At 34.4% G+C, this 15,834-nt stretch overlaps 3 protein-coding genes across 3 annotated transcripts; all 3 read right to left on the bottom strand.

Moving 5' to 3' along the window:
• Nucleotides 1-539: 539 nt before the first annotated feature.
• Nucleotides 540-2,085, bottom strand: LOC121776101. Its single transcript, XM_042173235.1, has 2 exons — nt 1,841-2,085; nt 540-1,607 (listed from the first exon to the last, which is right to left on the bottom strand). Exon 2 carries the CDS (start codon nt 1,550-1,552, stop codon nt 812-814), a length of 741 nt encoding a protein of 246 aa, XP_042029169.1. The 5' UTR covers nt 1,553-1,607; nt 1,841-2,085; the 3' UTR covers nt 540-811.
• Nucleotides 2,086-6,331: 4,246 nt separating this feature from the next.
• On the bottom strand, nt 6,332-9,915 carry LOC121776870 (phosphatidylinositol transfer protein 3-like). Its single transcript, XM_042174025.1, has 7 exons — nt 9,833-9,915; nt 9,676-9,797; nt 8,117-8,205; nt 7,992-8,038; nt 7,826-7,914; nt 6,973-7,105; nt 6,332-6,614 (listed from the first exon to the last, which is right to left on the bottom strand). The coding sequence occupies exons 1-7, from the start codon at nt 9,913-9,915 to the stop codon at nt 6,332-6,334; spliced, it is 846 nt and encodes a 281-aa protein (XP_042029959.1).
• A 2,224-nt stretch (nt 9,916-12,139) lies between these two features.
• On the bottom strand, nt 12,140-15,611 carry LOC121776232 (5'-nucleotidase SurE-like). Its single transcript, XM_042173391.1, has 9 exons — nt 15,258-15,611; nt 14,842-14,936; nt 14,584-14,648; nt 14,245-14,288; nt 13,759-13,836; nt 13,474-13,627; nt 13,019-13,192; nt 12,666-12,725; nt 12,140-12,590 (listed from the first exon to the last, which is right to left on the bottom strand). Exons 1-9 carry the CDS (start codon nt 15,578-15,580, stop codon nt 12,498-12,500), a joined length of 1,086 nt encoding a protein of 361 aa, XP_042029325.1. The 5' UTR covers nt 15,581-15,611; the 3' UTR covers nt 12,140-12,497.
• Between the last annotated feature and the right edge of the window lie 223 nt (nt 15,612-15,834).

Here is a 15,834-nt window from a genome sequence, read left to right as displayed (position 1 = left end):
AATAAAATCACACGAGTAACATTTATCATTATATAAATAATAGAAACAATTTTAAACTCTTATACTACCAATAATAGAAATAACATGTTCAACTAACATATTTTAACACCAAATTGGGACATGATTGAAACCAGACAAACTCATTATCGAGTTCAACTACAAATTTATAATAGCTGTCACCTAATATTGTCAAAGCATCAATCAATTTCCAGCTTCTTTTAACTAACCATGGAAAGTTTAGCAATTTAGAAGCCAATAAATACTAAGAAGAGAGATTGAAAAACAGCAGCCTCATTCTCTGTTCAAAGTCAATTTTCTTGTCTTGATTCTTGTATCTATATTTTTTCATGTATATTTGATTGCAGCATACAAGAATAACACAATCTCTAGTAACAAATATTGCTGTCTAGGTAGTTTTATATACGACAAAAATGCTAGTAGTATGCATTCATAAACCTAATCTCCAACTAAGTAGAACTATCAAGAAAATTGTTTGTTCAACTAGAAAATGTGAAGCTCTGGTTGAATCTATCATCAACTAATGTATGAAAGAGAGATTATATTTTACAATGGCTCTTGTCAAAACAAGATAATTTACAAAGTCGTGCATCCAAAAAGACCGACCAATCAAAGATGAAACTCTCAATGAAATGACTCACAAAGACTCGAATTGAAGCATCATAATGCATTTTTGCTAACATTCTATGGTGACAAAATAACAATTCTAAAGCAACCAAATTCGCCATCAAATCAAAGATAAGCCGATCAAAGAATATCAAAAGTTAGCAACCAAGGAAGAATCAATATATACCTATTCACTCTTCCAAGCGTATAAAACTAGCGAAAATCCAAGGCTTCTCGATTTGGACTCCTTGAAGCTCTCGGAGCATCTCAACGAGCAGCCAGATGGATCAGAGAGCGAAGAAGGGCTGCTCCACAGTTTATCCGCTGACAAACTTGTCTGAAACATGAATACCCCACTCCCCACGCCCGAACCAAACAACCAGTTATGGACATCCCAAAACACCTCAACCGGCCTGTCATCAACCAAGATTGTACTATTCCCACGGAACTTCCAATGCAAATGCTGCACTTTCATAACTGCTTTTGCATCAACACAAACCACTAGAAACGGATCACCACTTCCCCTTGTGTCGCATTCGATCTTAAGGTCATGGATCGGTCCCATTTCACAGAATCGAGCCTTGGTACCAAAAAACCTCTTCCCCACAGTATGTTCCCTCTTGGCAACAAGCATTGCTTTAGAAACTACAGCAGCTGCTCCAGTTTTCTTGAATGCCTCTTCTGCCAAATCCCCAATGAGAAAAACCATCTCTCCTCTACACACAACACCTACATAATAAGACCCCAACGGCTCCGGCCCCGATCCAAATTTTGCCACAGAAAGATCCCAAAACACTTCAATTTTGCAAGAATTAAGCTCTATACACTTGGAGCCTTTCCTCTTCGAGAACAAGGAGGGCTTAACATCCATTCTATAAACAAATTGGTGAGATGCAGCATCTATCTCAACACTGAGGCATTGCCCCATCAAATTCTTGCTCCAAACAATGCTAATCAAGCAAGATTTATCAAACAGCCTACACCTATACATGCAAGTCACAGAATTCTGAGAGGCTTTACTCACAATTGCACTTGAACACGAAACATCAGCAACTTGAACCCCACTCTCTCCCAAACAAGAAGGAAAATCCCTCATTTTCCCCACAAAATTGTACACAAACTCAGAAGAACACCTAAATAAAAATCTAATCTTTATGCCCCTTTTGAAGAGCATGAAAACAAAGATGGAGGAATTGAAAATGGCCGGTAAACATACCAATAAAATTGACTCTTTTCAAGGTAGATAGAGTCAAGAATTATATCTGTGTGAGGGAATTGAATTCAAGGAAAATGGAACTGCTTGAACAAATTGGGGTAGTGATGCAAGAAGAATTTGGAGTTGAATGCGGAAGAGGAATTGTTCTTTGAGGTACAAGGAATCATCTTTTTCAAGGAAAGGACAAAGTGTAGCTCTAGATTAGGACCAAATTATGGGTAATTACATGTTTCTATCTTGTTTCAATTTAGTACTATCTTGTTTCAATTTAGTACAAAAAGTATTAAGTTTACATATTTCATACAAAAAGTTATATTAGTATTTTAAATTAATACATTCCGTTAAATATTTTAAACACCGTTAGTTAATTTATAATTTGTCCAACTTATCATCATAATAAAAGAATAATTAAAGATTTAATACAATTAATCACTCTAAAAAAATAGCAGTCGATATCTTTTATTATATTCTTTATACTCTATTTTTCAATATAGAGTATATACTCTGTTTTTCAATTGATCGTGGTTTGAAAAAAATTCTATTTTTCAATATACTCTATTTTTTATTATATTCTTTATAGAACATAGTATCAAATAATTCCACATTTCATCTTTACAAAATGATTAATTTGAGCTTCAAACAATCAATAAATCAATATTTATTTTTTACAAGAAAGATTCAATATCTTTTTAGTTGTATTCTCCATTGTTACATGAGAAAACTTCGACAATAAAATCCAATTCTCTAATTTTATGGCGAAGAATGGTGATTTTTTTATGTGTTTTTCATTTTTGTGAATAATAAAGATAATTGTGTTTGAAATAAATAATGAAAAGTTTTAATTTAAATTTTTTTGTACAAATTTGAAACATTGATGAAACTTTTTGTATATATGATGTAATTGGAAGTAACAGTGTTAGTAGGGACTTAACGGAATGTATTATTTTGGAACACTAAATAAACTTTTTGTATGAAATATGTAAATTTAATACTTTTTGTACTAAATTGAAATAATGGTAAAACATTTTGTATGGAACGTATACCAAATTATGCTCGCTCCTTTCTCTTTAAATTTTGTTTGAATAAAACATGAATATTTACAATTAAGTTTTTCCACGGTTAATTTTTAGAATATTTTACAATTATTTTTTTCGACAATTATTACACCAGGGTTTAAAGTTTGCGTCATCTACATCTGCGCGATATAAAATTATGACAATAATAAAGTATTTGGTAATACATGAACTAACAATAAAATAATAGTGAAATATTTTGTACCGAGCCCATTTGCCATTTTTTATTGTCCATGAAAAATAGAGCATATTTAAATAAGGAAAGTTTTCAACATCTCTCTTACTTTTTTTCCCTTTTCTCTTATATTAATAATATGGACCTCACTATCACTACTTCTCTTTTACTTTTCCTCCTTCTCTTTTACTTTTTTCCCGTATCTCTTACTAATAATATGGATATCACATTCCACTGACACTACTTCTCTTTTACTTTAACAATTTCACATTAAATCCCGTGTCATTCACAATGTATCCTATTTTTCGTGGACGGATGGAGTATTTCATTTGGGCAAAGAGATTGCGTTTTCTAAATATAATTAACAGAAAGAAGCAAAAAATACAATTTTGTGTACTTATAAGAACTTCAACTTTTTGGTATTATAAAATATTTTGTATAGATAAGAGTAAATGCCCAATTTGGTCCTTAACATATAGCGATTTTACGATTTTGGTCCAAAACATTATCTTTTGAATTATTTGATCCCTCAAAAATAAAAACGAGTCACATTTGGTCCGAATTTGACGGAACTGTTAAAATTTAACAGTCAACGAATTTTAATTACATTTTGACCGGATTAAGTTAATAAATATGTTTTATTAATGTGATTCACCTTAGGAATTCAGCTTTGTGTTTTCTTTGTGTTTCAGCTTTGCTCAAGTGTTTGTTGAACTGACTGAGGAATTCAATCCTAAGTCAAGGGGATTGATGCGCCAGCTCTTCTTTTTGTTCTTGGGGTAATTCCCTGATTCAAAGTAGATTTTTTTAAATGAACTCCTATACGAAGGAGGAAATTACAAATAAACTTCTATACTATAGAAAGGAGGAAATTACACCTGATGTCAAGAGGACTCGAACTCGGCACCTCATACAATAATGTCTAAGCTCCTTACCGCTAGGACAAAGGCTCTGGACCCTGATTCAAAGTAGATTGAAGATGAGCTAAATGCTGGTTCTTCCTCGAGCGCCTTCCTACCCGAGAATGAAAGAAGAAATAGGGCTTCGCCCGCTCTATTCTATTCCGAAATAGGGGATTCGTGCAATGCCCAAGGTTTAGAATCCATGTGCCAATGTCATGTCAATTACCCCTGCTGCAAGGCGGCAGCCTCCACCACCACCACCCGCGGCGGAAGAACCCCTACCAGAAACGCCTCGAAACCACCGCATCCAAACCCAGGGCATACGTCATCCTCCTCCTCGTTCTCGCCCTCGGCTACCTCTCCCACCCCCTCCTTTCTAGCACCGCTAGCGACGTCCTCGAGCACAACTCCTTCCCCGCCCCCTGCGCCGCCCCCTCCCCCCACTGACGTCCGCCGCACCATCCTCTCCCGCGTCTTCAACAACACCTACCCCTGGCAATCCTTCCCCCTGGAGCGAGGCAATCTTTTTTATTTTATTAGTTTTGGGTTAATTAGATATTAGACATTAATAAAACGTATTTATTAACTTAATCTGGTCAAAATGTAATTAAAATCCGTTGACTGTTAAATTTTAACAGTTTCGTCAAATTCGAACCAAATGTGACCCGTTTTTATTTGTGAGAGACCGAATAATTCAAAAGATAATGTTTTGGACCAAAATCGTAAAATCGCAATATGTTAAGAACCAAATTAGGCCTTTACTCTATAGATAATGAAAATATCATGCGGGTTTACCTGAATAATATGAACACATATTTCCATCTTTTGTGATTACACAGTTTATAGAATAGTACTCAATTCGCTTTTTAAAAATAGAAACTTTATCTATTTTTGTCCATTTTCCTAAAATAAATTTTTTTATTATAGGAAACCTTTTCTTAAAATCCATTTTCCAATAACATACTTTTCTTTTCTATCTTTCTCTTATTTTATCAATTTTATGTTAAACTCATACTGTTTTAAAAGTTTTTTTTTAGAAAACAGAGAAAGTAGTAAAATTATGCAAACATACTTTATGTTAGTATGCCTTGAATCTGTACTGTTTGCCGGTAGCCAAACGGGGGTCTCGATGTGCTATGTTTCTATTTTAGCCCTAATTGTTATATTGGGTCTAGTCCGTTGTCTGTGTGCCTATTTGCATAGAAGTAGGGCACATAACTTTGTAATCTGATAACAATCTGAATACAATTTGTTCTCTGTTTCCTGCCCGTGGACGTAGCCAACATAACGTTGGTTAACCACGTAAATTATGTGTCTCTACGTTTCTGTTTGTCTCGATTATACAATTGCTTAATTTAATTCTGTTACTGCCAGGTATATTAATGATGAAAAACAAGCCATTGTTTATTTTTCATTGTACGTATGATCAATGGTGTATATATAACATATGATTTTGAAACTATATATTTTTATGTGGAGTATATTATATACAGTATATAGAAGTAATCAAATGATAACGGCCATATTAGACCATCCAAATTCGTGACCAGATTGCTAAAAATCAATCGCTCTCTTAGATTTAATTAATGAAAATGCTTAGTATAGTTGAGTGATGGAGACTTTCCTAATTTTTATATATAATGGAATAGTGACGGAGTATAGTTTATTTAGACTTAATTGATTGATATATGTTAAATATTTTTATGACAATTGTTGAATTTAGTTACTCTTGTTCAACATTAAACAAATACGGAGTATATACCGGATAACATACAATTGTACCACTAGATTAATGGCATGCATGCTAAAATGCATACAATTGTTTTTTTTTTTTTTCTAAAACTTTCTTTCAACATCCTGCTTGAATACTTGATGGCATATTTTTATTTAATTCATATTTTATTTTAGGTAAGATAAATAAACAAAACGTGATAAGAACATGGTAGAGTATATTTTAAATAATATTTTATTATATAATTCTTAGATAGATAAGTTATTATCGTACCAAATTGCTCATGACTATAATTTAGTAGAGAACCATGCAAATTTTCTGAATGATCAATTGTCCATTACTAATATATATAAGATGAAAAATCAAATTGACAATGTAAGCAATGGAGATTTGTGAGCTGATGATACCAAATCAAAGAATGTTTCAATATAGATACTTTAGACGAAAAAACGTTGTGAGTGAGAGACATGAGTGCGGGTGATATGTGGACAAACAACGGAGATGAGGCCGCCAAGAGGAGGCCTCATCTTTGATCTATAAATCATTTCGTCGTAGGGCTGTCGATATAACTTTATATATGGCATGAACGATTCGGTGCTTCTCTCCACTCTACCCCGAGAAAAAAAGGACGACGAATGGTTGGACGAAGAAGGAGGGTTTTGGAGTTCTGGGTTGTTTAGTTTCCGGAAAGAAGCCCTTTCTGACCACCCTTAAGGAGCGAGACCTAACATTCAGATGAGATATCTTCGCACCTAATTTTGACTCCGAGATTCTTGATGAGGAGGAGTTAAAGCGCAGTCGCGTTAGATCATCCAATCCGGCAGATTCTTCAAAATCGAGCGACGATATGGTGATCATGATCGGTGAAAGCTCAACGAACGGCCTAACTCCCCATAAAATCACAAGTTTAAAATAATTATTTTTTAATTTGTGAAAAGAAAAATGCTCAAACCAGACCACGGACAAGTCATGAGTTTTCCAAAAGAACAAACACAACAATTAGCACAAAAAGATACTCCCTTTGTCCCACGTTTATGGTTGAATGCATGTCTCATTTTTAATGTATTAGTAGAATGTGAGTGTAATGCTTTAGTGAATTATTGGACTGACTTATCTAAAATAAAATTTTAAAATGTGGACGTCCCAAAATACCAGCCAACTACTTTTTCACATCAAATTAAAACAAGCAAGTAAAATGCAATCATATTTATGGCCAAAAGAGAAGAAAAAAAGGGTTGATATATGGTACCTTCCAAAGGTAAGAGAAGAAGGGTGGAGGGTCAATCACAAAAGCCTTGTGAAGTCTTCCTGGGTAATATTCACCTATGATTTTCAGACTTCCAACCAACATGTTCGTAAACCCACATGCTAATCTGCAAAGGCCTATAATTCACAATAAAAATTTAATTTTGATAAAAAAAGGCAGCATTTTCAAAGAGAATAGAAAAAACTAAGTGATAAATTTTGTTGTGGTGTATAATTATTTGGATTCAAATACAAATTAGTTCAGTACATATATAATTATAGCAAAAAGTATATAAAAAAATTTCTGATTATTATAACTTTCATTTGAGTCAGATTAGCATATAAAGAAATATAAATGAATAATAACGTAAAGAGATTCATTTGAGTCAAATGAGCGTCACTAGAATAAGTATGAATGACTAATAGTATTAAAAGATGTGAGAATTAAATGAAAGCATTAATTCGTTACTATCTTTATTCACTTTACAAAGATACCCTTTTATGATAGTCAACTTCATAGCTTTATTCATTTTACAAGGTACGCTAATTTAATTAGATGAAAATATGTGAAACACTCGTAAAATAAATATATTGATGTACATAGGCTCTAGCGATGAACTATCAACTATTCATTATCGTCAAATTTCTAGCACGGCTATAATTAATTAATCTTATAGATGGTGTACATGTCTAAAAATAATATCTATGTGAACTACAAATTAAAGTTTTATGCGCTAAAAGTTATGCATCACAAGTATAAATAAATTAAACATTAATTAAATTGAAGAGTTTCGTACTATTGCGAAATTAAAAGTAATAAAAGTTTTATTTCTATAAACTTATTAAATAAAAACTTACTTGCATCAAAGAGGAGGACAAATTGTTCGACATTTTTTTCCATGGTTTGAATTGCCACTTCCATTGTAAACACTAGCAACCGATTAAATCTAAAAAAAATCAAAATAATTATATATAAATAAATTTATATTTTTGATGATGATCAGATACACAAAAATAGAATTACAGTTTCTGAGAATGGAATTTCTGGTATTCTTGAGTGATCCGGAAAATCTGCAAGTTATGTTTATAAAAAATTGTTATGAAGAATTAAGTATTTTAGTAGTTACAAAATTCGACGTAAATATATACCATGACAGGTCTTAGTTCGTCGTCATGACCAGTGACGTACGCCATTCCTTGACCAATCTCGGGAGAGAATTCATCAGCCTTCAAATGATCTTCAAATACACACAAAATCATCAATTAATAAGTTGTACTATTTCCTTTTTCTTTGTTTACTTACTTACAAATTAAATTACAAGAGTTTAAAAAATCTTACTAGTAGTTGGATGAAATAAAGGAGATATAGGCAAAGAAAAGGTGGGGTTTTGAAAAAATGGAAAGTAATTAATATAGATGTGTGGAAAGAAAAAGGGAAAATTATTAGGGGCTTTTTCTTTTTTTATTCTAGAATAGAGTTATCATTCCTCAAGTGTACTGGACTTTTTTTTGTTTCGGATTTAGGAAAAACGCATGACCCTCATGCGTCACCCATTAATGAAACGCATGAGCGTGATGCGTTTTATCCTAAGACGCATGAGCGTGATGCGTTTTTCAATTTTTTTTAATTTTAATTGAAAGATGCATGAGGGTCATGCGTATTAGGATAAACGCATGAGACTCATGCGTCTCTCTTCAAAACATTAAATGGCTTTGTAGTTCAGTGGTAGGAATGCCACATTGTGGCTGTGGAGATCTGGGTTCAAATCCCAGCTGCCACAGTACATTTATTTTGAAGTTATCATACCCTTAATATGATCGCCCCAAATCACATTTTCTTGATTAGTTATGTTTTGAGATGACTTCACATTTTCTAGATTAGTTACGGTGTTTTGATACATCAAGATCACCAATTTTTCATTATTATGTGATCTTAATTCAGAGAGAGAGATGAAGATTGCTAAAACTAAATTTTGCCGCAGTGAAACAATTGAACTTTTCTATGGTAATGTGTGTATCTGTGGTAATAAGATACATGTATGGTTTACAAGGTAATGTGTGTATCTATGGTAACAAGAAAAACAGTATTCCTAATAATATTCTTGATCGATCTTGATTTGATACTCCGTAATCTTCTCTTCTTTCTAACAATAAAATAATATGTATATAAATAGACGTACAGATACAATACCGCATTACAAGGTTATTTATATATAGTCATGTAACAAAATTTTATAAAATAAGTCTAATTTTGTTAAGATGTTTATAATTAGAGAGAATTGACAAAAGTTGAAGGACTAAATATGCATTTCTATTAAATTAGTAGCACTATAAATCATTAATAATGGCATGAAGAATAATTGTATTGTGGCAACTGGGATTCGAACCCAAATCTCCACAGCCACAATGTGGCATTCTTACCACTGAACTACAAAGCCATTTGATATCTAGAAGAGAGACGCATGAATGTCATGCGTTTTACCCTAAGACGCATGACCCTCATACGTCTTTCAATTAAAATTAAAAAAAATTGAAAAACGCATCACGCTAATGCTTCTTACCCTAAAACGCATCACGGTCATGAGTTTCATTAATGGGTGACGCATGAGGGTCATGCGTTTTTCCTAAATCCGGAATTAAAAAAAAGTCCAGTACACTTGAGGAATGATATCTCTATTCTAGAAAAAAAAAAAACCCCAAATTATTACCAATGGCAAAGGAATCTCTCCTAGAAAGGCAATTCCTGAGATGTTTAGCTACTTTCTTCACACTTTGGCCTTTGGCTTTCAAAAACCTCCCCACGCATGCATTGTTGCAGAATTTCTCCTGCAAAATTATTTGCATATAATATGAAAGAGATACCTTTTGAGGGAAAGTGGAGATTGTTTGTTGAGGAGTTGAACAACTGTTTGAATTCTTTGATTATGTTCATCTCCCCCAAATCCCATTTCCTTGAAACTTGAAAGAGAATACTCTTACTACAAGAGAGATAGTGTGTCTGAAAATTGAAATGAATGAATGAATGAAACAAAGCTTGCGTTAGCAAATCTTGTTTCTTTTAAATGTTTGTGTTGCCAGCTACACCTACTAACTAAGTGTCCACTCTGTGATGCTATGTAGGTTTAATGTGGAGAGAGAGATGCTATTAGCAATGGAGCCCTTTTTATAGGCGATCGCCGGTGCTACACCATTCAACACATCATTGAAGAGGGGTGAAGAATAAAGCACTTTCAAGTCGTTGTTGGATCCGGCAATTCTTCAAGGATAAGTACTGGGCCGCCGCCTTTGTGGCCGCTTAAGTGTTGCCCCCTCCAAGTAGTCGGACAATTCTTCAACCTCCAATGCATGCAGTCAATGCTGCCAAGCATTCCGGGAAAGCCATGGACTGATTCGTGAAGACGAAGCAACCGTTGACAATCATCGGTGGTGGGTGCCCGAAGGAATTCATCACCGAAAGCTGTACGAACGCCCTCGCAAAAAATTTTCAGACAAAGGATTCCAGTGGACTCACCGACATGCAAATACTCGTCGAAGAGGTCGGCCGTTTGCCCAGTAGCGAGTTGTTGGATGGCACACGTACACTTCTACAACGCCGAGATACTTTGCCGACCGGCTGCATTTGGACCTGTTTGGAAGAATTCAACACAGGCGGATAATGTGTTGACAATACGCATAAACAAGCGCTTTGACATGCGAAAACGGCGCTTAAAGTAATCTGCCGGAAACCACGGCGGGTCGGCAAAATAGTCGGCAACGAGCCTTTCGTGGGCTCCCTCCCGGTCACGATGGATGTAGCGGCGAGTTGATCTAGTTGGTTGAGGAGGAGGGGCGGGGGTATTCGCTGCGACATATGCTTCATAAGCAGCACGATGTTGTTCGTAGTATTCTTGTTCTTCGCGCTCCGCTTCTGCAACGAGATGAGTGAAATCCATTTGAGGTTTTGAGTGAGAGATGAAGGTATAGATAAGTTGTATGAAAAATATGAATGAAAGATGATTTGATGTGAAAATTGGATGATGAATGTGTGTATTTATAGATGATTTTAGGGAAAAAAAATAAAAAAATAAAAAAAATATAGAAAAATGGGCAAAAAAAGGGGCATTTTTTTGGGATTGGGAAAATATTTTTTTTTATTTTTTGGTATTATTTTCAATTTTTTAAAAAATATATAAAAAAAGATTTTCCAACGGATATGCCGTTGGTCAATCACACGCTGCCACGTCGCCTGCTCGCTGGCACGGACGTGCTCGATTCATCGAGCAGCGCCGTGCCAGCGGCGGACACCGTCTCCGTGCCGCTGGCACGGACGGACGGACGGTGGGTTGCTCACCGTTGTGAGTGCTCTAAGAGCAGCACGGACGGACGGACGGTGGGTTGCTCACCGTTGTGAGTGCTCTAATAATCCAATTATACAGCACATTTTGATAACTGAAATAGTTATAGGAGTTCATGTTAAAACAATTTTGCCGAAGAGACAGAAAAATAGCTAAAACTGAGACAAGATTTTTGCCAAAAAAGCAGTGAAAATTGTATTGGAAAATAAAGTACCGAGTAAGTGGATTTATAGCAACCAAATCAAAATGCCATATATCACACAAAAACATTTATATTTTTTATATTCCAAAATATTTGTATTTTTATTAATGATATACTGGTAATTTATTGTCACATTTTGGTTCAGATTATACTTTTGTTAATCATTTTAGTGTGTCGTACAATTATATTTGTTATTTTGCATAAATATAGTAATATTATTACTTGTATTTTAACTATGATAAAATTGAACTCAAAATATAAATAAATCAATAAACAATAGTACTAATTAAAAATACTTTTTATATTGTATACCGATTGAATTAAGTAATAACAACTCAAAATACTCCAACATAAGTAACTAAACAGTAAACACCCATATTAAATAAAGTATTAAATAAATTTAAAATATAAAAATGACAAGATACAATTTTACTACTACTACTACAAAATAACGGCGCCTATCTTCTTCTCCAAAGACTTCTTCCACGCCATTCTTTTCCAAACTCTTTCTCCAAAACACACTTTGTTGTTATAAAATTCAAACTCTGTCATGTTGTTCTTTCTCCTTTTTTTCTAATAGTCACTACAATTTCGATGAATCATGAAAATGAAATGGCAAACTGACTTTTCAAGGCATAACAAACTGAAATTTTTATTCATTATAACCAAAGTAGAACATGGCTATTCAGATTTGTCCCAACAACAGAACCAATGAGATTGTGATTAACTACTATAGGTACTGAATAAAGGATGTGCGAGGCTGATAAGTGATCCCGTACCCGGGAAGATGATACCTCTAAAAGAGATCTCGTGATCAGAAATGATAAGCAAACCATCTAGATATCCTTCCATACATCCTAGATCCCGAGACAGGACTAGGAACCTTTTAGAAAACTGAATAGATTAGTTCAAGATATGTCGATGGCATGATTCAACAAGTAAAATGCACCCTGATCAACGACTTTGTCTTTAGAGATGTGAAGAAAATACCCCTTCACAGTGCTGAAACACCTGCCAACCACTGATTAAAATAAGCTTGGCTTTCCATGTCTGCGGGAGACAGGGCTCCTAAAGGACTCACAGTTATCTGCAATAAACAAGTGGCAAATTACACACGAACAAGTATCGTTCTAACTATCTACTTACAGAAAACTCTACATACATATCCTTCTCTAAGGCAATTGTAGTCTGTATCACTATTGTCAACTTGTGATCCCTTCACCTGAAAAAAGGATGCAGAGATAATTACTGTTACTCGAGATCAAATTCCATTGTGCATATAAGCATAGGGTAGTGATCAATGCAGAACTTCAGAAATTACTAAATACTCTACTAGGTCGAATATAGTAGTCTAATAAATAACATTTGACTTAATACTAAACTTATCATAAATCACATTAGGAAATTCAGAAAATATTGAAATCTTTATCAGGTAGTTGTATAGACTAGATAGATGTCGGAGGAAAAAGGCCATTCATATATACAATAGAGCAATTATAAGAGAATGAGTCATACTTCTCTTTGGAATGCAAGTTCATGCTTTAAATTGGTAAGCGTTGATTCAGAACCCAATGGTGAACTTGTCTCCATAGTCATAGTTGACAGCATTTTCCCTCCTTCAGATTCAGAAGCAACTTGTCTCCACCCCATTTTTACCATAGTCTTTCCCTGATTCGTAAGTCGATAACCCTGTTACGGACCAGCAAACAAACATTGATATATATACTTATAATCTTCACTAAAACAAGGCAGTGGATGAGAGATATGGGAGCAGGAGAGCACGATCACATATTAGTACCACCATTTATCAGAATAACAATAAAATTTAAGGGATGTGGCCGTAACAGTTGCACAGAAATCTAAGTTGGTCAATATTATATGTATATAGATAAAAACAATCGCAAACATATTGACTTTAACACCTTCTCATATCAGCTCAAGTGACTTGCCAAAGTCCACCCCGAACTTACCTTATGATTCGCAACATCTGTCGGTATATCTACATTCAGAAAACAGTTTTGAGGGTGTGTTTTCTTCTTGATTTCACCCAACAGGCCACAGATTATCGGCAAGCACGCCTCTGCTGCAAGTTTAAAATCATTTATAGTACTTTTCCCTCCAACCCTGCAAGCTAGAACTGTGTAACTATTATTCTGAACTCCTGTCTTAAGATGAAGAAGCAGTATAGATTATAAAACACTATAGTAGCAAACATATACAGAGCAGGGTTCTGAAGTAACATATTGTATACATACCAATCATATGATAAAGAGATCGAAGCTATTCCATTTAAAAATGCTTCTCGAGCCCCTGCTACAGTCCCAGAATATAAACTGCATTCATCAAGATACAAGAGTCATTGCATTAACGTTACCAGGTAAACATATTACTATAATCTTTGCTAGGACGTCAAACTTTAAGACTTATAGGACTCAGAGGTCGACATTTCTGTAATGGTTGATCTCCTTCCTTATATTTATATAGAATGTTTAGACATTTTCCTACAGACAACTTATTATTTGAAACATTTACAATATCAATTACATAAAGGCATCAAGGACAAGTAGCAGTTGAATTCACATTACTGTATTTCATAGAGAAACAAATACTATGGTTTATTAGGTGCACACTACTTAAGCCCAATATAGAAAAACTGCATGGAAAGAAGTTATGAGCAATTCTACATCCAAAAAACAAATTATCAAAATGATCCAAAAGTCAGATATAGAATTGTTACTGACATGTGATAACCACAATTGCTACCCATATTGATCCCACTGATAACCTGCAGGAAAGAAGATTAAGAATTGGAATGTGGAATTGTATCTGCAAAACTTCTTACTGGCACATGCACATGCACACACCAACAACTGTGGAGAAGCCGTTTTGTACATATCATGATATCAATAATGAGCCATGAAATAAAAGTTCTTATTAAGTGATACACACATATAGTGATATTGGTGAATAAATAATTTATGTATTAGGCTACCTGTTTTAATATACAAAGAGGACAGGGTGCAACCAAAGCGAGATTACATACTATGAAAAGTCATTCAAATGCTGAGAAAGTAAAGTACCAGATCAGGTACTGATGTGAACAGAGATTTGGAAATTCCTAATGATGTACAGTCAGCAGGAGTACCTGCAAGATATGGTATTACATTTACGTGGACAATAAAGTAGAGATGAAGATGTTTCCATTTAAGAAATGTGTCAATTAGAGTGGAATATTCAAAAAAAGAATATTGTGTCACTTAGCATGTAAACGGAGGGAGTATTAAACCGATATAGTTTAAACTTTAAACAGATATAGTTTCAGAAAACATTGCACCTACCAGAAACTGCAAAAGCAACCGTCCCCTCAATTTCTACTGGCTTGGCAAATAGAGCTTTTTGCCATGTGATGCTATGACTAACTGCAGACTTTTCTCTGGGAATTATCAATGTAAGAATTATCAGATGAGATTTATTTTTTCTACATAAAATTGATTGAAAATCATGAATCATTAGTAGGGGATTCAAACGATCAACACCATGAAAGGAAGCCAAAAATTGAACTAAAACAACACAAAAATCACAGGAAAAGGAAATCAAAATATAGTGTATCATATACTGAAGAATAATTCTACAATAATTTCAACCTAATTTGGCACAGTTCCTCTCTCTCTCTCTCTCTCACACACACACACACACACCACGCAGATAACATACAATTGCAGACGGAGAAACCAATGTGAGCTGGAAAACATACGAATCAGGAGCGCAAACATAGACGTTAAATCGATAGGAGGAGACGAGAACATGAAGGAGAGCTCGAATCCCTGGAGCATCTATTCCGTCGTCGTTCGTGACCATCACCGTCGGGCGATCGCCGCCTCCGCTGCTCATTCTGGCAATTGATTTTACAGTTATCTCTCTCTTTCCTTTTTCGATTTGAGCTTTTGCATTTTGCCGCCAAAAACTTACATTTACATTTCTACTCACACTATCCAAATCACCCCAATTGTGCAACTTTGTAGTATTTCCACCTTTTGTAAGTGCAATTGATTTGGATGCCAAGATCAATTCTCCCATTTTTCGACTCAGAAAAAACAAAGAAATATAATTTCAGTATTTAACAAGATTAGATGATTAACTAAAAGTCTCAAATCATGTATTAGTATACAATTATTTTTAGCAAATAAATATAGTGCATTTTATAGGCGACGATAAAAGAGTATACATAACTCTCAGTCTAGATCATGCTGCTTTAAATTTAATACGGCGGACTCTTACGTATAATAAGTTGATTTTATATTTCTTCTACCCTATTAAAATACCAAGTGCAA

This window comes from Salvia splendens, chromosome 18 (genome assembly GCF_004379255.2).
Source record: "Salvia splendens isolate huo1 chromosome 18, SspV2, whole genome shotgun sequence".
Taxonomy (NCBI): domain Eukaryota; kingdom Viridiplantae; phylum Streptophyta; class Magnoliopsida; order Lamiales; family Lamiaceae; genus Salvia; species Salvia splendens.
Note: the sequence above shows the minus strand (reverse complement) of the source record. Positions and strands in the feature narration are given on the sequence as shown.